This window comes from Xyrauchen texanus, chromosome 32, assembly GCF_025860055.1.
Source record: "Xyrauchen texanus isolate HMW12.3.18 chromosome 32, RBS_HiC_50CHRs, whole genome shotgun sequence".
Lineage (NCBI taxonomy): Eukaryota > Metazoa > Chordata > Actinopteri > Cypriniformes > Catostomidae > Xyrauchen > Xyrauchen texanus.
In genome coordinates, this window is record NC_068307.1 from 12,667,797 (window position 1) to 12,692,646 (window position 24,850).

At 38.7% G+C, this 24,850-nt stretch overlaps 1 protein-coding gene across 3 annotated transcripts in view; it reads left to right on the forward strand.

The window, feature by feature from the left end:
- Positions 1-24,850, forward strand: part of LOC127625652 (protein kinase C-binding protein 1-like) — a 40,454-nt gene continuing 15,604 nt past the window's right edge. For 2 of the 3 annotated variants that reach the window (XR_007968328.1, XM_052100959.1), the window contains exons 1-14: positions 1-95; positions 4,669-4,739; positions 5,599-5,750; positions 6,500-6,721; positions 7,963-8,076; positions 9,078-9,170; positions 9,262-9,349; positions 9,433-9,488; positions 9,596-9,673; positions 9,759-9,874; positions 18,036-18,532; positions 18,712-18,852; positions 19,211-19,381; positions 20,591-21,154. Coding sequence is in view for 2 of the 3 variants with exons in the window: in XM_052100959.1 (XP_051956919.1) it covers positions 82-95; positions 4,669-4,739; positions 5,599-5,750; positions 6,500-6,721; positions 7,963-8,076; positions 9,078-9,170; positions 9,262-9,349; positions 9,433-9,488; positions 9,596-9,673; positions 9,759-9,874; positions 18,036-18,532; positions 18,712-18,852; positions 19,211-19,381; positions 20,591-21,154 (2,377 nt within the window). In the remaining variant the exon portion in view is untranslated. Of the gene's footprint in view, positions 96-2,579; positions 3,098-4,668; positions 4,740-5,598; positions 5,751-6,499; positions 6,722-7,962; positions 8,077-9,077; positions 9,171-9,261; positions 9,350-9,432; positions 9,489-9,595; positions 9,674-9,758; positions 9,875-18,035; positions 18,533-18,711; positions 18,853-19,210; positions 19,382-20,590; positions 21,155-24,850 lie in introns of those variants that run through there. The other variant, XM_052100960.1, reaches the window with a different exon arrangement.

Here is a 24,850-nt window from a genome sequence, read left to right on the forward strand (position 1 = left end):
TACTGCTCTATAGAGAGGGAGGGCTGAAGCCTGTCCTCCATGTTTTAATAAGCACTGACATTACACACTGTGTCTAAGGGCATGCATCCACAGAGGTAAGTCTGATTTTTCATTGCTTATTTGCTTTTTTCACCACCTGCTAATGTTGAATAATTGAATTTTGTCATGCAGAAATACTGGGGTTTCTAAGAGACAGGAAAAAACCTGTCCCCACACCAAAGATCTGGATCCTGGCAGGCACTGAGCTCAGAAATCACACTCTCTTCTTTTGGCTCAGTTTGTCTTTGAACGTCCAGGATCACATGGCGGACCTGTGCTAGCACAGTGACCAAAATGGCCTCCTCTCTTCTTTTTTCCCTCATAGTAAGGTTTGTCTAGAGCTGGAGAGGAGCACAGTCGTGTCAGGTTGTGTCACAGGCCAGACCTCTCATGGAAGGCCCAGAGAAACAGACAGTGCAGGCTGTAAGAGGAAGCTCACATGCAGATTGCCAGAGAGAACGAGCTGCAGTTTTGGTTCAGGTTTCAAGTTAAGGGAACACTTGTTCACTGTACAACATAATGCTGAATGTCCATTTTGTTTAGGATATAGGCCTAATTTACAAAAGCATGCAGCAGATTGCTTTTGCTAACAGTTATTCTCTCTGAAATGGAGGATAATTTTCCTTTCATAAACAGACACCTATAGATGGGAAAGTAGGCTTATGTTTGCCTTTCTGAGTTAAAAACAGGTTTCTGTCTGTGTACTCAGGTTGTAATACTGCTACAGGCCAGTCTTTTTTATCACATCTTGGTTGTGGTATGAGTTGGCAGCCATTCAGGGACGTATAGCTAGTGGGATGAAAGGTGGTAACGATTCTAGAGGCCATCACGTCCAGGGGGAATTTGTTGTAGGGTTTACAACAAACTCTAAACTGTATTTTTGTATTATAAATGGGCCCTAAGAAATGTACAATCAGGGGGGCCAGAATACCTTGCTACAGCCATGCAGCCATTTCAAACAGCTTCCTCTTTCGACTGTGGAACCACAAAGACTGTTTAGAATGCAATACATTTTCTTAATATAGCATAATTACCATATATTTATGACCAAATTATGTACTTGTCAAGAATTTTTTATATGTCTCTTGGACAGCCAGTCATTGGACTCTTGATTTAATATAACAGTAGCCTAGTGAGGTCATACTAGTTCTATAGATTTTGACCAAAATGTAATTTATCTGCTCCAAGTCTACAAGCCAGTGTAAAATTACCAGTATTTTTAGTTGTGTTTGACAGTTCCTTATCAATCTTAATTGTCTAAACCTGCTTAATCATGATTGTTTGTCTGGCTTAACCTGTAAGCTTGACCATGTATGTGCTTTTACTTTTGATTTTCTTACATCTGTCCTCGCTTGAACTTTTACATATGTGACTTATTTTTTTAGTGCCAAGTTTTTTTGTTTTAAATAAATCAATTATATGTAAGAAAACTGTAAAAAGAAGAGAAGTAATGTACAAAAGGACAGTAACATAAAAATATAAGTAAAATATAAGTAAATGGTTAGTTCACCCAAAAATGAAAATTCTCTCATCATTTACTCACCCTCATGCCATCCTAGATGTGTATGACTTTCTTTCTTCAGCAGAACACAATGAAGATTAATTCAACCTTTGCAGAATTCAGGTTTGAAATGTTTTTATCAAGCATTTTTTTTTTAGCTGTATAATTGTGTCAAGATCTGTAGGTCCATACAATGTAAGTGAATGGTAATCAAAACTCCAAGAGCCCAAAAAAGGAGATAAACTCAGCAGAAAAATTAATCCATATGACTCCAGTGGTTTAATCCATGTCTTCTGAAGTGATCCAGTTGGCTTTGGGTGAACAGACCAAAATATACGGTAACTCCTATTATACTGTACATCTCTAGACACAATCATGATTTCAAGCTTGATTACACTTCCTAGCATGCATCAAGCTCTAGGAAATGTAATTGAGCTTGAAATCATAATCATGCCTAGAGACTGCAAAATGAAATGTTGTAAAATGGAAAAGGCATTATATTTGGTTTAGTAATGGAATAAACCACTGGAGTTTTTGGATTAATTTTAAGCTGTCTTTATTTGCTTTTTAGAGCTTCAAAGGCCTGGTCACCATTCACTTGCATTGTATGGACCTACAGAGCTAAGATATTCTTCAAAAAATCTTTGTTTGTGTTCAGCAGAAATTAAGAAATCCATACACATCTGAGATGGCATGAGGCTGAGTAATGATGAGTTTCATTTTTGTGTGAACTATCTCTTTAATGATAGGAATTACCTATATAAATAATTATTATTACAAGTAGATGTTGTAATAGCAGTAGTAGAAGCAATAACCCCGTTGTTATTATTACAACATTACTATGTAAATTGGAAACATGTTTTTGTTGATACATGAGATCCTTTTTGGCAGGCAGCTGACTGTAAGTCATTCTTGAACATCTAAATGTGAGAGCATGAGTACTCCCAAGACCTGCAATTTACCACAACTCCGATTACATTATCCAGCTCTTTTCTTTGTCTCTCTGTCTATAAGGCCTTTACTGCATTCCTGAGAGCTACTCGTTTGTTGCTCTGTTCAGCTCTTACAGAACAGGGAGAGAATGTAATCAAAATGGTCGCCTAAGACTGCCCTGAGCCATGAGTGCTGGAGGGGGAGGAGGAAAAGCCATATGACATGTTTAGCCTAATACCTATGTTTATTCACACACAAAAGCCCGGTAGTTTTTAGGGGAGAATATACATGTTTTTAAGAGTATTTTCCTGGTGAATGGCAGCAACAGCCCTCCCTGCATTGCAGCAGTGTATCAGAGCAGAGAGAGTGGAGCAGGGAAAGCCTGTGTGGCACACACAGCGGCAGCCGCCCAATCACGCGCCTCCGTGTGGCTCTCAAACAAATCGGCAGCACACAGCTGAGGTTAAAGATTGACAATCGCTCTGAGAGCAGCGGGGAGAGCAAGGCCTTTCTGGAAATTTCTGCACCCATCTTTTTCTCATCCCTCACTGCCTTTATATCTGAAAGTATACATTTAAAAGGCCCAGCCTGAAGAATCTGTGTACTGTGCCAGTAAAGAAAAAGGTATGCTGTTATTATGTGTCAGTTTTTATGTGGAGAATCATATAATGCTACTGTGATTGTGTATTTTGGGGGGGGGGGAAGATAATGTGTTAAGGTTATACATATATGTATAATTGTGCTTTGAACAGATGCTTTTGATAATGTGCTACTGATTGTGTAAGAGAAACTGGATGTTGCTGTGGGTGGGGAGTGTATGGTGCATGTAGGTTGGACATGAGGAGGCCAAGATGGCAAGTGCTCTGTCTTTACAGATGTTTGTATTCTGCATGCTGTCAAAACATCCCCCTCCCCACCCGCATCTTTGAAGGTTGGGGGTGCAGGACAGAGCAAAACCTGATGGGAAAGGAGAAAATGTTGCAACCTCATCAGAGATCACATTTTCTTCTGGATGCAGGGTCCATGATTAGATGTGAGAGATTTGGCTTAAAGCAAGTGCATGAGAATAGACATTGTGAATGTCATTAACACTGTGATTTTGTCTTTGTTTATCCTGACTGAGTACTCAGGTTTGCTTATGGAGGATGTGCTCTGTTCATGGAAGAGCAGTGCAATTGGTGTGTGGTAATCACACAGCATCAGCAGAGAAAGGGAGAATAGCATTTAGAATCGGTAGGCTGCAAAATGACTGAGAATGGAAACATTATGTTGCACAGGTGCTCTCAAGCCTATGCATCGCACAAGATGGAGACTTTGCATTGCACACGCATTGCAACAGACAGTGGTGGAATAACTGCATCTCTCCAATTCTGGGCCATGTCTTTTGAAATGGTTAAAAGACTTCTCTTTGAAAAATTCTGTCTTGACACTGGGAGTGAGAGGAACCCATCTTGGTGCTCCACCTGCCAGTGTTATATTAAGCTATGTTGCCTTGTGTGTGTGTTTTTTTTTTAATGATTTCCAGAAGAAATCTTGAGGATATTTATTTTTACATACATTTAGTATTTTTTTTTTTTTTGTAAAATGTGACATTTGTCATAAAATCTGTTCAGGTTTCTAAACAGAACCATCAACAAGGACCGCCGCAGGGACACCAGCTGATTTGTTTGGGATCCGTTTCTTTTGTCAGTATCAAATTTGCAATTTGAAAATGTATCATAAACCATGATGTTTGGTGTAATCCACTGATCATAATGTTCCTCAACAATTAGTGATACCTGTAAGTGTGCATTTAGGATTTGTCTGTAAAGCAAGCAGACCCTCTATAATAAGCATATTGTGTTGATTCTGAGGGAGGCCCTCCGGTGGATCTGACGTCAAAGGGCTTTTTCACTGAGAAACTTGCTTCTTTTGCATTTAAAGATGTGGAAATAAAAATCTGAAAAGAAAATTCAGTGAGGGACTGTATAAAAGCATTTACTTGTCTGTTTTTAGTTACGATTCCTCAACGAAGTTGAAAGTTATCAAGCTTATTTTAGCTGTATAATTGTGTCACGGATGCTTTTAGTCAATTGATTTCTTTCACTAGAAAAATCGACATGACAAATATGGGTGCCACCATAACAAAACAGCAGCTAGGTGTAAGAAGCTGCCTATATAAATTATGTTGCATTGATTTCTTTTCATTGTGGCAGTTTGGCTGAGGGAGAAGTGAAGGTGAAGTCAGATGCAATTGAGGGGATGGAAATCGCAACACGATCCAAGGGTGAGAGCTGTCTTTAATGACATAAGAGTGCTGTAATTTTGTCACTGAAAGAAGAAACTGTACATTTGCTTGTTTTTCTTTCTTGGTTCAAGAGTGAAAACTGAGAAAAAGCATTAACTGACTTAAGTTTCTTATTTGTTTATAAGTTATGGGGTCTGCTTTTTTTTTTTTCAGTGATTTCTTATATACATATTTATTCACCATATACCATCCCAGATGTGTATCACTTTTTGTTCTCTGCTGAACACAAACAAAGAGTTTTAGAAATATATCTCAGCTCTGTAGGTCCTTACAATGAAAGTGAATGGTGTACAGACCTTTGAAGCTCCAAAAACCACATAAAGGCAGCATAAAAGTAAAGTTAAATCCATATCTTCTGAAGCGATATGATAGGTGTGGGTGAAAAACAGATCAATATTAAAATCCTGTTTTACTGTAAATGTAATTCTCCACAAGATGTGAAAGTTAACTAAACAGGAACCTCATGTGACCTTCAGATGTGAGTGTTTTGAAGTAAAAAAATAAATAATTATTGATCTGTTTCTCACTCACACCTATCATATACCTTCTGAAGATATATATTTAACCACTTGAGTACTATGAATTACTTTTATGTTTCCTTTATGTGATTTTTGGAGCTTTAAAAGTCTTACCACCATTCACTTTCATTGTAAGGACCTACAGAGATGAGATATTCTTCTAATAATTTTAGATTGTGTTCTGCTGAAGAAAGAAAGGCATACACATCTTGAATGGCATGAGGATGATGAGAGAATTAAAATTTTGGGGTGAAATATCCCTTTAATAGTGTCTTCACTTTGTGTTTATATAAGTAATTTGTGTTATTGCTATGTCTAAGTCTCTGATCAAGGATCAGTGGAAAGGACTACCGCAAAGCGCAAGGTTTCCAGCCCCCCTCACTCCTCTAATGGACACTCCCCTTCTGAATTCAACTCTGGCCCTGTCAAAAAGAAGAAGAAACCTGGAGCTGTCAATAACAGCAAAGACCAGGTGCAACTTTCGCTCCCTATGCAAGCCCTTGTTCGTGTTCCAGTCCTGCATGCCAGACTTAAACATGTGTTTCATGCACTTTAGTATCCGTCTGTTCTTGTCTTTTGGGTGACGTCATGTGGGTGGTACACTTTGATGGTATTTATCATTGCTTTCATCCAAATTAACCACTATTGATGCAATTTTTGTCCAAATACAGTACACTTAGTGCTAGTAGTTTATCTGCAATTAGTTACCTGTAAGCATTTTTACCTGATTGTCAAACTCAGCTGGATGGTGTTGCTAGTGCATCGATCAAGCACTACCAATGTTTTCAGGGGAGCTAGACTAAATGTTTTAAATCTCAATAAAAGTGTCATCTTCTGTGATACTTTTCACAAATATCTTAAAGGAATATTCCAGGTTCAATACAAGTTAATCTGAAACGACAGCATTTGTCGTTGCCCACATAAAATCATTTGGTCCATACTTTTCTTAAAAAAACAAGGGAATAAAATACAATTCAGGTTGAGAAACTTGTTAGCCCCTTTGTACCAGAACTAAACTTGTTTCAGCTTCTAACAAGGCTGCATTTACCTTCATGTCACAGATTGCCATTAATTTAACACTTATCAATTTGGATTTGCTCTCTTTTGTCTTTTCATGCCACTCCATGTTCGATAACCTCTTTGCCTGTTTGTTTTGTCCTCTTATTTTTAATACTCGTGTTTTGAAACCCCAACCCTCTGTTTCTCTCGCCCGCATTACAGTCAGAACTAAGACATGGTCCCTTTTACTATGTGAAGCAGCCCGCACTCACCACAGATCCTGTTGATGTTGTACCGCAGGACGGGCGGAATGACTTCTACTGCTGGGTGTGTCACCGCGAGGGCCAGGTGCTCTGCTGTGAGCTCTGCCCGCGTGTCTACCATGCTAAGTGCCTCAAACTGGCTTCAGAGCCCGAAGGAGACTGGTTCTGCCCTGAATGTGAGGTACTGGCTCATGCCTAGCACTTGACAGGTCTACTTGAATGGAACTGAAGAATCATCTTTACACATCAGCCATTAATTCCCTATTAAATCAGTTGTTTGTTTTTTTTATGGGAAATGAATGGGAAAGGGGACTGTATTCTATATACAAAACACATGTATTGTAAGAATTTCAGATTTATTGAAGGAGTCACAATGCAAACAGAGCAAATGCATAGCAAACTACATGTTTGAAGTCATATATACAAAAACAAAACAAAACCTTGGGATTTACCTATTTATTAGGGATGCACTGATGTATTGGCCACCGATGTTTGTTGGCCAATTAATAATCAGCAAATCAGTTTTTGGCATGAAAATTCTGATATAAAACAGATGTTTATTAATAATTATCATCACACTTAAAACTCTGAATTCAAATGTACAATCCAGAAATAATGACAGCCACAGAATGTAGAAGGGTTGGCACACCTAAGAACATGTAATATTTAATTTTTATTCATTCTCGTTCTCACATTAATGAGGAAAAACCGTTTACAGAGGTGACAGTTGTAAAAGTGGCACTTACCTATACATGAAGCGGTAAAACCATCCAAAACACCTTGAAACCAGCAAAATTTGACATTGGTATGGTACCCATAAAGACTGCACGATTGATTCAGTCAACGCTTCAGTCAGAGCTGTGTAAGCAAGCAGCACCCTCCAGCAGTGTGTACGGCATTATCCATTATACCACAATAGAACTTAAATAAGCGTCTGTTCTTTTGATAACTATATTTTTCCACGATGTGGTTTACATTTGCCCAACATATGCATAATATGTTGTACAAAATAATATTTTTTCACATCAATCATCATGCTTTCATTAAAACATTTGCATATGGATGCACCCTATTATTTACCTTATTAACACAAATATTAAAATGATGTCATCCTGCACTTCAAATTATGTTGTTCCAAACACATATTTCTTTCACTCTCTGTGGATCACAAAATTAGATATTTGGCAGAATTTTAGGGACTGATATCCTCAGTCACCATTCACTTTTGATTGTATGTTGTTTCCATACAACAAAAGTGAATGGTGACTTAGGCTGTCATTTTTGTGTTCAAAAGAAGAAAGATTTGGTTTTGCAAAAACATGGGGGTAAGTAAATGATGACAGAATTTTATTTTTGTGGGAAATATCCCTTTAAAAGATGTATTGAAATAAAGCTTTAACGTTTTCTCATTTCTCTTTTCAGAAAATAACAGTTGCAGAGTGCATAGAGACTCAAAGTAAAGCAATGACTATGCTCACATTAGAACAGCTGTCGTTCCTGCTAAAGTTTGCTCTCCAGAAGATGAAGCAGCCAGGTGTAAGTTTCATGTCGTTCCATGGTTTATTTTAATGTCATGGAAAGGCTCATGATTTAGTTTACATTAGAGGCTTGTACCTCACCTTTGAAGAGCTGTGGTGCTAACGGAATGATGTTTAACACTAAAGTAAAAGTGAGAAATTCAGCTTTTTCATCATTGAGATTCTTGCTTAAATGCCCCTTTCTTCATAGAACAGACATAGGCACATACTGCACACATAAAAAGCTTCATACTTTCACACTAGAGCTTTTGGTACTGACTCGACTCCGTTGGATGTTAGAATTCGTTTGGCTGGTGTAAATGAATTGGTTCGCAATTAGTATGCTGTATGGTGCTGTATGTTATTTGATATTAGGATCAAAGTAATTCAGCAATTCAAATTATATATGATTTGCTACTAGTTACACTTGTAGTATAATGCATTTCTCATTTAGTGGTTAATTCAGTGAGTGAGTTGTTACCTAGCTACAGTGGGAACCCACGGTGGTACTCGCGTACAATTGTGATGCAAATGTACCGCAATTTGGACCCAAATAATACAATGTGAAAAGAGACCTGCAGGTCTGCAAGGTGGGTGGAATCCAACTCGGGATCACCAACCAAACTTTTGAACCAAGTGTAAAATCATTATAAGAGAGGTTCAGATCATGAGCATTTGTGCTTTCTTAAAAAGGCCAACCTTATTCATCTTAGCTTCCCCAAGCTGCTGCTTCATGAAGAAATGCTTATAATTGGGTTAACAAAAAAAGATGCCCTGCAGAAAACACTTGTTATATTTCCACCCTTCTGTTCTGTCCCCTGCTCTTCTATCATGCTTGGGATGTGTCCTAATAGTAATATAGTAATATTGGACACAGATTGTAGTCCAAACGTTGTAATCCAAAAGTTGCACTTGGTCCACTCTGTGAATCTGCTCAATACCTATTATGCTAAGTAATTTAGTGCATTTTTGCACCTTTACAAGTTTCTAGTTCAATATTTCTTTGTCTCTTCTCTTTAGACGGAGCCCTTTCAGAAACCGGTTTCATTAGAACAGCATCCAGATTATGCGGAGTATATATTTCATCCCATGGACCTCTGCACTTTAGAAAAGGTGAGCATGAAGTATTTGATGCTTAAAAATAAAAATGATCAATTAATAGGAATGTTTTTTATTAGTGTGTTCAATTTTTGTTCCCATTCAGAATATTAAAAAGAAAATGTATGGCTCCACAGAGGCTTTTCTGGCTGACGTGAAGTGGATTTTGCACAACTGCATCATTTACAATGGAGGTTGGTTGTACATGGTTACAGTATTATTAAATGTTTTTCTGCTGAGTTTTTTAAACATCTCTTTGCATCTGTTTTTCTCTTAGGCAACCATAAACTTACAGCAACGGCTAAAGTGATCGTAAAAATCTGTGAACATGAAGTATGTACAGTGTACAGGACTATAAGGACTATAAGTCAAGCCATAATATGAAAATTAGCATACACTATGTTTAGTGCCAGTTTTTTTAAACACCATTTACCCTACAGATGAATGAGATTGAAGTCTGTCCAGAGTGCTATCTTTCTTCATGCCAGAAAAGGGACAACTGGTTTTGTGAACCATGTGTGAGTATCTTACACTTGACAAAATGATGAAACTTTTTAGAAATTGCTTCCTTACATAGTAACCATATTTATTTGTGTGCATCAGAGCAACCCTCACCCTCTTGTATGGGCCAAGCTGAAAGGATTCCCATTCTGGCCTGCCAAAGCTCTTCGAGACAAAGATGGACAAGTAGATGCTCGATTCTTTGGGCAGCATGATAGGTAAGGAACTGTGTAACACCATATCCTAACAGGGTTGACACGACAAAGCATCAAGTGAGTTTTTGTTCTAACCAGCCGTGTCTGTCAACATTATTGTGGGGCTAGACATTTTGACTGAAGCCCGCCTATAGTGAAATCTCATTAGTCCAAAATCCTGCTTCTCATAGCTGTATATTAAACAACAATTTAAAAAGTGGTTACATGGACAGTTGTGGAGCAGATGTGTGAATGGCGAACTCTGTGCATTTAGCTAGTTTTTAATTATTTTTGTGTCCTAAACCGGTGAGATTCAATACACTCTGTTCTGTGAAGAAAATATGTATAAGAATTCAAAGTCCTCGGGCTCTGGTGACATTAAAAGACTTACGTGCTCAAGCTGATACCCCTTACAAGGCGGCAGACCAGGGACTCAATTCGGACTGTGCATTGGGAGAAATTCAAAGTCAACTGTCCAGCATGTCTGTGATGCCGAAGGTTGTTGAGGACCCAGAGGATCTTGGTTACAAGATTGTCAGATGTCAAGAAACGTATTGATTATCTGGAGTCATCGGAGAGGGAATTAGCTGCAAATCTGCCTTGGTCGCTAGCGGATTAGCAACTAATTCCCCCTCGTTTCTCTGGGAGAAGTTGGAAGACCTTGAGAATCGTAATCGGCTAAACAATGTCCGAATTGTTGGAATTCCTGAGAACAAGGAAGGCCGAGATATGGTGAAATTCTTAGATGAGCTCTTCCCAAGTCTGCTCAACATAACAGGTCATAAGCTGGAAATCAAGCGAGCTCTCAGAGTCCTGGCTCAGAGATTCACGGAGGGAGACAGGCCCCGATCAATTCTGGCCAAATTTCTGAGATCATCCGATAAAGGTTTTGTGTTACATGAGGCAAGAAATAAAGCAAAGCTTTCTTGGAAACTCTATGTCAATGGAAGGTCACTTTTGCAATGATGTTTCCGGCCAAACTGAGAATAGGTACTAAGGATGTCCATTAAGTATTTACATGTCCCCAGCGAGCAATGTCTTTCATAAAGTCAATGGAATGAGTAAGTTATTTTAATGATTTTCATGTTGCTCCCGAGTAAGCTTGACTTGTTGAGCATTCACTTGACTGTTCGAGGAAACTGGGCGCCTTTTTTGTTTCTTCTTGTGATGGCTCCGTCTAGCTGGAGTTTGTTTTGTGGAATAACACTACTTCGGGACAGTTGTGGATGAATCTGCTCGTTTTTTGTACTTGTGGCTGGAGTTTGATTTGTAGAATATTTTTATGCAGGACATTGGAAGGATTAGGTCATCTTCCGGTCATCTGCACTCATGAACAGCCGGCTCACTGAGCATTCGTTTGACTGCTTTTATTTTTGTGTGTGTTGATTCCACTAGAGGCTGGAGCTTATTTTGTGGAATAACACACCTTCTGGATAGTATGTGGCTGAATCTACACATTCTTGGCACTGTCGTGCACGGGGTTAATGCGCACGTTTTTCTGTTTGTTTTGTTTGGGGGGAAGGTGGGGGTTTGATTGTTGCACTAATGTTGGAAAGTGGTCTTTATAATCTTGTTTTTGGCACACAATAAATTTTTTCTAATGTGTCAAAATGTCAAATGTTAATATGAGTGGATTTTCTCTCTCCACATGGAATGTGAATGGGTTAAGGCACCCCATAAAAAGAAGGAAAGTTATTTATCTTCTTAAACATAAATAAGAAATGCATCTTTCCCTGCAGGAAGCTGAACAATTTGGGAAGATATGGGGTGGGCATTTTTTCTTTAGTACTGGCTCAAGTAAGGGCAGCGGAGTCATTACACTGATAAGTAAGCATCTACAATTCAAATGTCTCAAACAGATTAAAGATAAATTAGAAAGAGTCATTATTGTTTTAGCAGAAATTCAGGGGCAAAGATTTATTTTGGCTAGTATTTACTAGGGATGTCCCGATCCGATACCTAGATCGGTATCGCATCGATACTGACGTTTTTAGACGGATCTGGTATCGGTCCGACGAGCCCGACCCAAATCCGATACTCTGTGTTAGTCATGTTCGTTACTGTCAAGCTTAAAAAATGACATAAAAGAACTGTTAAAACACCATTAAAGCGGTTCATATGACTAGTGCATTTTATTCAAAGCCACTTGAAGCCACGTGATAGCTCTGTGAATTGCAATAGGCTGTGTTTAATAAGTACACATATATGTTCTTGCACGCGCAGCTTCAGCGCGGTAGTGAATGGTGCTTTTACACACACGTGCACGGCTATTTATAGCCTTCACCCAAACGAACATCTCAGATGTAGATGCTCAGCAGTGCGGTTCACTTATAATATGGACTTAAGCACTGGAGGTGCATTTAACCAGAATTTAATTAAGAAGCGAATTAAACTGTGAATAAAAAGGGTGAGGGTTTAAAAGTTAAAGCTGTCACGGGAGACTCACGGAGAGGCAGAGATATGAACTCAGTAGCAGGGTTTATTGAGCAGAGGATTGAAACAGTGATGTAAATATTGTGAGTAAATTCAGTTAATAATGAAGACACATGATTGACATAGTAGAAAGTTCTGGAGTCTCAGAAATACTATCGATGAGAACAGGCACAGAGTGAGAATGTGAGTGTGTGTGTGTGTGTGTGTGTGAGTGAGAGTGAGAGAGAGAGAGAGAGAGTGAGTGTGTGTGTGTGTGTGTGTGTGTGTGAGCACCTGCGAAAGCGGGGTATTTATTTATGCAGTCATTGATTAGCCACTAATGATATGCAGGTGCGTGTAATCAGAACTCAGGGAGTGCCAGTATGCTAGTTAATAATAAAGTGTTTCTTAAGCTATACATTTATATTGAAATAATGTGTAGTTAACACATGAACTCTTTACATAGCCTATTAAAGAGTACACCCAATTATTTCCACACAATACTGTAAAGATATTATAAACTGATTATGTAAAAAAAACAACACTGTATCGGATCGGGATCGGTATCGGCCAACACTGAGATTTCCGGTATCGGAATCGGATCGAAAGTGGAAAAAGTGGTATCGGGACATCCCTAGTATTTACGTACCTAACGTTGATGATTAGGGCTTTTTTATAGATCTTGAAGGGATGTTGCAAGCTGTTGGCACCCCTCATGATATAATATAAAAAGACTTTAATCTTTTGATGGACTCAGTCCTTGAATGTAGTGAAGTAAAAGCGTGTAAGCCCCCTAGAGCAACATTGACACTTCACAGGATTTGTAAAAATCTTGGTCTTACAAATATTTGGAGACTTTTGAACCCATCTGGGAGGGACTATAAATTATTTTCATCAGTCCATATGATCTATTCCAGAATAGATTTTTTTTATATCTAAGTCACTCATTTCATCTGTTGTGGATTGCTCAATTGGAAACATTTTTGTCTCAGATCACTCCCTGGTGAGTTTAAAGGTATTGCCACATATAGAGAAAAGAAATCATATCCACTCATGTGGAGCGGAGGGGGGCGGGGCCGGGTCGGAATATCACGCGCCCGGTCCCCAATCGGCCTGATGAGGCGCGTGAGGGATAAAGGCGGCCGGTGACGATTTTTCGAGAGAGAGAGAATTACGGGCATGTCCGCATGTGTGTTTGTTTATGTTGTGTTTTAAGTTTCTTATTAAATTATTATTTATGTTGACAAGCCGGTTCTCGCCTCCTCCTTGCTCATCCTTTAACTGTTTTACAACTCACCTAAAGGATTATTAGGAACACCTGTTCAATTTCTCATTAATGCAATTATCTAATCAACCAATCACATGGCAGTTGCTTCAGTGCATTTAGGGGTGTGGTCCTGGTCAAGACAATCTCCTGAACTCCAAACTGAATGTCAGAATGGGAAAGAAAGGTGATTTAAGAAATTTTGAGCGTGGCATGGTTGTTGGTGCCAGACGGGCCGGTCTGAGTATTTCACAATCTGCTCAGTTACTGGGAAAAAGAGGCTACAATTTGCAAGAGCTCACCAAAATTGGACTGTTGAAGACTGGAAAAATGTTGCCTGGTCTGATGAGTCTCGATTTCTGTTGAGACATTCAGATGGTAGAGTCAGAATTTGGCGTAAACAGAATGAGAACATGGATCCATCATGCCTTGTTACCACTGTGCAGGCTGGTGGTGGTGGTGTAATGGTGTGGGGGATGTTTTCTTGGCACACTTTAGGCCCCTTAGTGCCAATTGGGCATCGTTTAAATGCCACGGCCTACCTGAGCATTGTTTCTGACAATGTCCATCCCTTTATGGCCACCATGTACCCATCCTCTGATGGCTACTTCCAGCAGGATAATGCACCATGTCACAAAGCTCGAATCATTTCAAATTGGTTTCTTAAACATGACAATGAGTTCACTGTACTAAAATGGCCCCCACAGTCACCAGATCTCAACCCAATAGAGCATCTTTGGGATGTGGTGGAACGGGAGCTTCGTGCCCTGGATGTGCATCCCACAAATCTCCATCAACTGCAAGATGCTATCCTATCAATATGGGCCAACATTTCTAAAGAATGCTTTCAGCACCTTGTTGAATCAATGCCACGTAGAATTAAGGCAGTTCTGAAGGCGAAAGGGGGTCAAACACATTATTAGTATGGTGTTCCTAATAATCCTTTAGATGAGTGTAGTTGGCGCTTTAATGTATCCCTTTTGCAAAATCTTGAATTCCAACAAATGTTAAAGGGTGAAATTAATGTTTATATGGAGACTAACTGGTCCTCAGTATCCTCTTTGGGCATGGCTTGGGAGGCACTTAAAGCAGTTCTTAGGGGTCGGATCATACAGTATGCCCCATTCATCAAATATTCCAAACCACGAGAACTCGTGGAGTTGGAAGGGAATATTAAAAGTGCCGAGGCAGAGCTGAAATGCCGAATGTCATCTGATGGCCTCAGAGAATTGACCCGATTGAAATGCAGATATACTATTTTGTTGCTAAAGGTGGAGTTTTGGCTAATCAGGGCAAGACAGATATACTTTGAGTTGGGGGACAAAGCAAGGAAGCTTTTGGCTACATATGTAATGCAGAGAGAGTCTTTTTCTTCCATTCCCTCAGTGAAATCTGCTGGTTAAATTTTTACCACGGCCATTGATACTAATAATGCTTTTAAAGAATTGTATATTGATCTTTATATTTCCAAGCCTTCGTTTACTGATGAAGATATCAGAAACTTTGTGGAACCATTAGAACTTCCTAAGCTAAAAAAAATAAATAAAATAATTATCTTTATTCTGAGATAACCTTGGAGGAGCATGGCGAGGCAATTGAGACCTTGCCTACAGGCTAGGTCCCTAATTTTTTAGATCTTATGCTACAGAATTGGCTCCACATTTGCTAGAAGTTTATACGGAACCATTAAAGAATGGAAAGCTTCTGCCAACCATGACACAGGCCCGAATCAGTCTGATACATAAAAAAGACAAAGGTGCAAGTGAGTGTAAAAGTTACCATCCAGTTTATCTATGATTGGGAAGGTTAATGTTATTAAAATAAATTGTATTCCAAAATTTAACTACCTGCTACAATCTCTCCCTGTAGATGTCCCCCTCTCTTATTTCAAATCATTTGGACGCATGTTTCCCAAACTGTGGTACGTGTACACCTGGGGCGCATACCACATGACGTGAGGTGACAATGGGGGTACGCGAATGACATTTTGAGATTTACCATTCTTTCAATTTCATCACAGTCTAAAATAACATTCAAACCCAGTTCATGTATTTGTCACTGGTAAAAATTATTTTGTGTGCCCTCTAGTGTAGAAACACCAAAATGGTTGTGTCATAAAGGTCAGAAAAATATGCAATGAAATAACCCAATATTTTGCGGTTAAAAAAATGCATTTACTCATTTGTCGTGCGTCACACAAGTATCTTTTTTCGTCAGCCCAGTGCTTGGTGAAGTAGTTTAGTGATAGAAGTAAAATACTCCACTGTTTAACCAGACTCGCACATGTCAGTCGTCCACGATTTTAGTTTTTTATTTTATTTCGCAGTATAAAACATCATTTGTATTTAATGTTAGATGCATAGGGAGTTTTGATTCTGATGAGTTCATAAGCTTTGATGACAGGTGTCAGACATTCACCAGCACCAAATAATTTTCCATATTCACACGCAGTCATTTTCAAATCACATTTGCTCGCAAGGTAGAGACCTGTTTTTACATTGTTGATGGTGTTTTTTCAGCAAATGAGCTCAACTTTGCTAACAGTGTCAAATGTGACATAAAAAGTACATTGCACAGATACTTACCATCAATGCACGAATTCGGCCGGCAATGCCGTACCTGCAATGATGCGCAATTCCAGGCACAGAACTGAACACTATTCTTGCATACTTTGACGCGATGAGGGGGGAGTTTTCAAGTTATGCAGTTATATAAAATCTAGCATTCCCATCTCACTCAGTAAGCCATTTATTCAGTATACGTATATGATTAATATAAAATTTACAAAACATGTACAAATACATGGGAGTTGTTTTACAAAGATAATTGTGCTAAACAGACATATTTTCAAATTACCTTGTGTGAATTTTATCTATGCGTTAGAGAGGGGGTACGCGAAAGGATGTTGAATGTTTGAAGGGGTACGCCACTGTAAATAGTTTGGAAACCACTGGCATAGCAAAGTCCTTCATCAGAAATGGTAAGCGTACCAGATTACGTTTCAATAAGTTACTTAGGCCGATTGACAAAGGTGGGATAGGGCTACCTAAGATCTTTTTTTATTATTATGCATTCGGTCTCAGACATTTGGCTCATTGGTCTCTTCCACCTGAGAGGGCCCCTCCCTGGTTTTGTATTGAACATGAAGTTCTTGCCCCTATTTCGCCATTGCAAAGCCTTTCTAGCAAACTAATCGGAGAAGTTAAGTTACATCCCGTTGTTTCGCATTTGCACTCATTGTGGAAAAAAGTGTCCAGAGTGTTTAATTCTGACATTTTTTTAAATGTTGCCTCGAGCATATGGCTGAACCACAAATTATGTGAGGGTTAAATATTGATTCTGTGTATTTATTTTGTTTTTCATTGTTTAATAGTTGAATCAATAAAACTTTTAATCACAAAAAGTGCTTACATGTAGTTGTTTTCTTAAGGTGCTATTTCTTTTTAATTCTATTTATAAAAAATACTTTTCTTGGTGTAAACTAATGTTTTCAGGTTGATTTAGTAAAACCAAATAATTAGCACATTTTGCAGTTTCTTTTTCAGTGAAAATGTTCTGATTAACAGTGATTTTGTCGCTTTGTGCAGCATTATGCTGACAGTAAGGACAATGTTGTGGTTGGCAACTTGTGGTTAAAGACAATTAAGACATACATAAAGTACATAATCACATACATTGTAAGAACCTTTGTCAGGTAACCTAACAAATGTGAATTATGGATGTTTATTTAAGTAAAAAATATTATTTAAAGGAATAGTTCACACAAACGTTAATTCTCTCATCATTTACTCATCCTTTTGCTGTCTCAAACTCGTATGACTTTCTTTCTTCTGTGGAACACAAACAAAGTTATTTTGAATAATACAGTATACAATGTCCATTTGTCCATACAATGCAAATCAATGGCGTCCAACATTTCAAGCTCCAAAAAGGACATAAAGGCAGCATATAGGTGCACATATAAAGAGCTTGTCATCCAGCACAAGTAAAGTTGAGCTTCACATCATGATCGTGCCAACTGCCAAGGAAACTGCAGTTGTTAAGATATAGAGTGAAAAATAAGTTTTTTCTTATCCAGTTTCTGTTTCTTAACCCAAAACTGATTGTATCACTTCAGAAAACATGGATTAAACCACTTGAGTATGGATTACCTTTATGCTGCCTTTATTTCCTTTTTGGAGCTTGAAAGTGTTGGACCCCATTGACTTGCATTGTATGGGCATCAACACATCATATCTCCATCGATATATCTTAGTTTTGTGTTCCGCAGAAGAAAGAAATTCAAAAAGAGTTTGAGACAGCATAAGGGCAAGTAAATGGTAAGAAAAGTATCATTTTTGGGTGAACTCTTCCTTTAATATTAACCTGATGAAATTAGGTTACACCAACAAAAGTTATTTTTATGGGTTAGATCAAGTAGAAAAAGTTCTATAAAGTAGCAATTGCAGGTTGCCACTTTTCACACTGTAATGTTATAAATGTTTTTTAATCACTTTTTTTTTTTTTCAGGGCCTGGGTTCCTATTAACAACTGCTACCTCATGTCCAAAGAGATACCCTTCTCTGTTAAAAAGACTAAGAGCATCTTCAACAGTGCCATGCAGGAGATGGAAGTGTATGTCGAAAACATCCGCAAAAAATTTGGAGTATTCAATTATGCTCCATTCCGCACTCCTTATACACCAGACAATCAGTTCCAGATGCTCCTGGACCCAGAAAACCCTGGCTCTGGCTTTGTTAAACCTGAAAAACAAGAAAAGATCAAGTTCTACTTTGATATAACGGCATCTCCTAAATTGCCCGTGGGCAAAAGCATGGTGTCCAGTGGGAGTGGAGGGGGTGGGACCGGAAGGCGAATCTCATTAACGGACATGCCTCGTTCACCAATGAGCACTAACTCCTCTGCACATACGGAATCTGATGGCGAACAAGAGACTCCAGAAAAAAGCCATGCAAGAGCATCCCTGCCCCACTATAGCACTGGAGAGGAGTCTTTGGACTGCACTGGTATATAAAACATTCACACAGCTCTCTGCTCTGTTTTCAACTTTGGATATGTTGAAAGTGCAACTTGACAAACATATTGAAATAGCTATGATAATTGAGAATATCAAACTGAACCAACATGGGAAAAAGTAGAATTAAATTATAGTAAGGATTGTTAAAACTAATTTCTACTCTTACAGCATCGCCTGCCCCTCCTAGAGCAGGTCTTACCGGCAACAACTTAGAGAGCCCTAAACCATTCCACTCACAATCTCCCAGCACCCCTGTTAAACAGGAGAAGACAACCACCACCACTGGCAGTATCCTCAACCTCAACCTTGGTAAACATCCATCCCCTCTACATACTTCATATTATAGACTTTAGTCAGTGTAGACTCCATATCAGAAGCAAAATTAGAAGCAAAAAACAGAAGGTTGTGAGAGATGGAATTACAGGCTGTTCCATACATCATCGTACTGTCTTAAGGTACTAGGTCTAGGTCACGTGTCATTTTCACAACCCATTATCAGAGATAATGCCTACATCAAAAAAGGGATGTTATGAAATAAATATTTGGATGTGCTCTTAAAACGATTTATTCAGTTTTCTACTGATTCCAAGCTCCAGGGTCCTTTATGAAGCTGTATGCTTTTAGATATGATCATAATTGAGTAGTGAGAGAGTGTGTTCTCTCTTAGATCGTAGTAAGGCAGAGATGGACCTGAAGGAGCTAAGTGAAAGTGTCCAGCAACAACAACAGCAACAGCAGCAGGGGGCTCAACCCTCCCTCACCTCCCCTAAGAGACAGATAAGGAGCCGTTTCCAACTTAACCTGGATAAAACCATAGAGAGCTGCAAAGCACAGTTGGGTGAGTTTAGATGGAAATCTGTCAAGGTTATCGGAACCAAAGCCACCTGATACACAATAGCCACTTTCACACAAAAAAGTGACTTTAGAAGAAGACCATTAAAAATGACTTAAATTGCAACATACACATCACCAAAATGCCATTAACACTCTGATATTATCATGAGTAACACAATGCACCTAATGTTTCTCTTTATTTTATTGAAACAAAAACGTTTTGTCTATAAAGGTGCACTTTTTCCATGAAGTTTTACACATAAAAAAAAAAATGAATACTTAAAAAATGTATGAGATGTTGTGCCCTATTTTAAGAGTGCTATGCCTTAAGTGCAATGCTATGCGATACTTTATACATGCCATGTCAGTGGGCATGGCTATGGAGTTTTGATATTTTCATGCAAGTATGCGCTAAGTCTAGGTGCAAGTGGGTTGTGGAAATCGCCTGCACAAAGCGCTAATGGGCTGGGTCAAGTGCAATTTAATTTGGAGATTCTTCTCCTCTTATTGTACCATCTGCATCCTATTATACAGTATATGTCAAGCAATGTTGATATAAATAAAACAGCCATTTTGATATACCATTTTGGTATGGTAAATGGGTTGTATGCAATGCATCCCCTGCTCTGTGATTGTATTGTCTACCGACACACAACTCATGGCTAGTATTAAAAGTGATCGGTAGCTCTTTGATATCATCTGCAGGTGGAATCCCTAAACTGCAATTGCAGGAATTGAATTTAGACTTTGTGCTGAGAATATACATGCTTCTCAGATATCTTATCACAATTACCTATTTCCCAGGAAAAGATAAAATTGCGGCACTTCATTAACATACAGTACACATACAAATTGTGTGCATGCATACATCCATAGCGCAAACACTTCCAATCAAGCCAACTTGCACTTTGCTCTGGCATGAAAATAGAACCAGTAGACTCCAATCATATTAGTAGTTTAATGAAAGACTTTTTATTTTATATGGACAAGCTACCATGTTAACTGCCATGTTAAAATTGTCAGGCAATTTCACTCCTGGAAAAAACGAATCATAACTGACTGCAAACAGTGCACTTCTTTAGTGTCATCAGTGATTTGTGTGAATGATAAAAACAAATTAAAAAAACATGTCTTATTATCTTACAAAGACATTTTACTTAAGAAGATTTATTGATTCTGAATGTCCAACTTATTATTATTTGCCTGCTCACAGGTATAGATGAAATATCTGAGGATGTGTATAAAGGTGTAGAGCACAGTGACACTGAGGAATCCGACAAGTCTGACTCCAGCGACAGTGAATACGGAAGTGACGATGAACAGAAATCCAAGACAGGCCAAGAAGACAAAAACGCAGCTCAAAATAAAAACACTAAGGTGCCACTCAAGAAAAAGACAAAGCCAGCAGTGACTTCTAGTGAGGACAAAGATAAAAGCACCGAATCGGCAACTGTCAACAAGTCAACTAAAGTAGAAACCACCCAGAAATCAAGCCCCACAGAATCAATAGCTAAAGGAAAACCAGGCATGGACTCAGAGAAAGAACCTCCAGAGAAAATAAAAGCAACTCCTGTATCCCCGGACACTATAGAGAAACCCAAGAGTTCAGAGGAGGCCAGGCAGCCATCACCTGTGGATGTAGACATGGACTCAGACTCTGAGAGGGAGCTGGTTATTGACCTTGGGGAAGAGCAGGCAGGGAAAGAGAGGAAGAGGAACAGGAAAGATTCAGCCACTGTCAACGCACTCAAAGATCCCACAGCCTCCAAACCTGAGGGTGAAATTTCAATTTTGAATTAGTAAACAACACTGCTTAAGGAATAGTTCACCCAAAAGTGTAATCATCAACTCACCCTTGTGTCGTTCCAAACCCATTTGTCATCTCTCTTCTGTGGAAAACGCTCTCTCTTCTGTGTTGATGCTACTTTTTTGCCCCATATAATGAAAGTGAAGGGTTACTAAAGTTGTCTGTCCCTAACAGTCTGCCAAACATCTATTGTGTTTCATGGAAGATAACCAAGTTATGGTTTGGGATGACATAAGGGTGAGTAAATAATGACAGAATTTTCATTTTTGGATCAACTATCCCCTTAACTTTTTTACTTTATAAAGTTACTGATAACATTTATAAAAGTTTGGCTCAAGTTATGAACTGAAAAATTCAATCTCTTTAAAAATAATTATTTTGGTCCAACTTCATTACCAAACAAGGTGCATGGAAGCAGCTACCAATGAGAAAGAAGGCAAAACAAGCAAAACGTCTCGGTTACTGATGTAACCTTGGTTCCCTGAAAGGAGGAAAGGAGAATCTGCATCAGTAGCAGATGCTGTGGGGCTCCTCTAAAGAGTACCGATCTCTGAAACCCTATTCAATCACGCCTATGACATATTGGCAGTTGACGTTTGTTACTCCGACCTTATCGCATGCATATAAGCCGCAGTTTCACATCAAAATAAGTTTTTGACTGAAGGGAGGTGAGCACATCTCTTTGTTCCATAGCAACAAGAAATCAGAAGTACGGCTAAGCTACGCAGCATATCCTTCCCTATTTCAGTGAACCACGGTTACATTATTAACCGAGACGTTCAAGTCAGTCACTTTATCGCTTCGTCAGAAGCTGAAGCTGTGGGAGCCGTATACCATAACACCGTGCTACCGATTCACACATATATGACAATGCCTAATAGCCAATAAGTACTGAAATAACCTCTCCTTCGTATTGAAAAATAAGAAGGAATAGGGACAAGAAATAAACCAATTACGGTAATAGTATAACAATGACACTAGCCATTCCGGGTAGTGGGAAATTGCCTGAATTGCTCTGCTTCACACAGCAGACTGGAATTTTATACAATGGCACTAACCGACAGGTTAGTGGACCAATAAACAACACTATTCGCAATGTAGTTTCTGAAGAGTGAGGATGACCAGTCTGTCAACATAAGCAATGACATTAGCCATCTAGGGTAGTGAAACATTACAAAAAGCTCAACTCGCAAATAGTGGGAAAGGAAAGAGATAAAAACGGTTATAGACCGTGAATGTAATGCCAGGAAACAGGGTAGTGAAACATGGATATATATCAATTAGAGCTGTAAGTCTATTACATTTTTTATCACGATTAATCGCAGATTTTGACAGGACTGAAATTTGACTCTTTATACTGTACTTTAGAGTCTTTTTTACTATCCCTAGCCCTTATTGTCAAAAGGCATTTATTTCCTTTTTAGGAAAGAAAGCAAAACAATATGTAACAATATAATGCTTTATTTAAATTTTTCAAACAAAGCCTTCCACAGAATAAAGATATAAATATATTTTTAAAAATCACCAATAAAAGCAACATTAAACATTAATGTAACATAAAAATTAAACATTTCCCAAAGTCTTAGTTGGAGGTTGACTGATTGAAAGAACATTGGCTGAGTATTCATTGCAGTGGGCATTACATCTTTTAAACTATAATCCTACACAAATATTAATCGGCAAGCAAACAATGGCTTTCCACATTAGGTTCCACTACAACAATTTGAAGCCGCATTCACAATTGGCATCAGGGCGCCAACACCAGTTTCAAGTGACGTTATGAATTCCAAATGAAAAACAGAACAGACAATAGCCCTATTCGGACGGGATTAGTTTTACAGGCATACTGTATGTCTGTAAAGTAATTATTACTTCGGACATCTGTAATATTGACAGTCAATTCACACGGGATAAGTGATGTCTGTTAAATCGCAGACATGGGTGTGTCTACAGCATTTAAACATTGCTGTCACGTGTAACTAACCTATTAGAAAATGTATACTGTGCTGATTAATTATGCAGGAAATATTAAACATGAGCATATAGTGTATCTGTGATTATTAGAAGAAATGTATTGTAATATCTGGATAAATACAACAGAACTGGTGACATTATAAAGCCTATAATCTTACAATCTCCTTAAATCCTTATAATCTCTTAAATTAAAATATGGACAATCCCTTCACACGTGTATTTTCATGTTCTGAAACGCGTGGCTTAACACAATTTCCCACATTCACTCTGCTCAAATCATAATAAAAAAAATTGCTTGTTTCTCTTTTATATGGGTAAATAAACACTCATCAGTCCAAACATGCAGAAAAATATGCATCAGTGCAAATGCAACAGCCAGCATTATCTAAAGTTGTGAAGCATGTCTTACATTTACTGGTGTCTTCCCTTTATCGACATCCACTTCAGGCTCTCAGAGAATTTGAAAGTGCAAATTTACATGCTTTTTACTAACATGTCAATTCGTACTGGATAAATATTACCCAGGGTTATTTTTACAAGGCCTTTTTATGGTAGGTAAAAAAACACTGTAATTTCCACAATCCGTAACAATTACTGACATGACCGATTCACACAGGATTAAAATGACTGAGAAGCTCTGGTAATTATTACATAACCCCACGTCCCCAAATAAAACGAATCTTCTCCGAATAGGGCTTATGTCTCATTCTACATTTGGTGATAGTTAAGACTTGACGAGCTTCTTTGGTAATTAAATTGTGCATTACAAAGCCTGCAAAGTACTTGATTTCCATCCCACCTGGGCTTGTTTTGTTCAACAAATAGCGTTAAGAGATCCTTTCTCCATTATTTGATTATTATTATTGACACAGAATCGCTGTTGTGTATGTGTTTGTTTGTGGTGTGTGTGCCAGTGTAATGACTCCAGGTGGACACACTGCAAATGTCCCACCCCACTCCGACCAGTGTTTATGCTGGTTTATGCTTTATTAACAGTAAATGTGTTAATCGCGTTTAAGACAAATTAATCGCATTCGTTAAATCGTTAATAGTTCTAATATTAATCCTTCTTTAGAGCCAAAACCTGGGAAGGAAGGTAGGAAACATCCAAGTTATAAAACCTGGCAAAAATATTAGGGGAAGCTCACCCTGCAGCCAGACAGATGTCTTCTAAGGACACACCCTTTGCCCATGACCAGGAGGAGGCTACACTCCTGGTAGAATAAGCCCTAACACCAATGGGACACTGTATGCCTTGGTTTTATTTTAAGGCCTGTGCAAACCTCTAAGCTTACCACCTCTAATGGCTCAAACGAAGAAGCCGTAATCACATTTTATACCAGCTATAAGTCCTAGACCTGGACATTAGTGTCTTAGCCGTCTCTCACTGTGCAAAAATTTACTGACCAGAGGGTGTTTGCCCACAGCCAAACCACCCGAGGGGTCATGGCCAGTCACTATGGCAACGATGTATGCTTTAAGTGTGGATGGAGTAAGTCCGGCATCCAAGCGCTCTTGCAAGAAGCAGAGTATAGTCAGCACAGGGCAACGTGCTGGGTCCTCACCATGGGAGAAACACCAGTCAGCGAAAAGTCACTATTTTAAGACATACATCCACCTCATTGAAGAGGCCCTGGCCTGTAGGATGGTGTTGAGCACTGGCTGCGACAAGCCTATTTTGCCAGATGAACC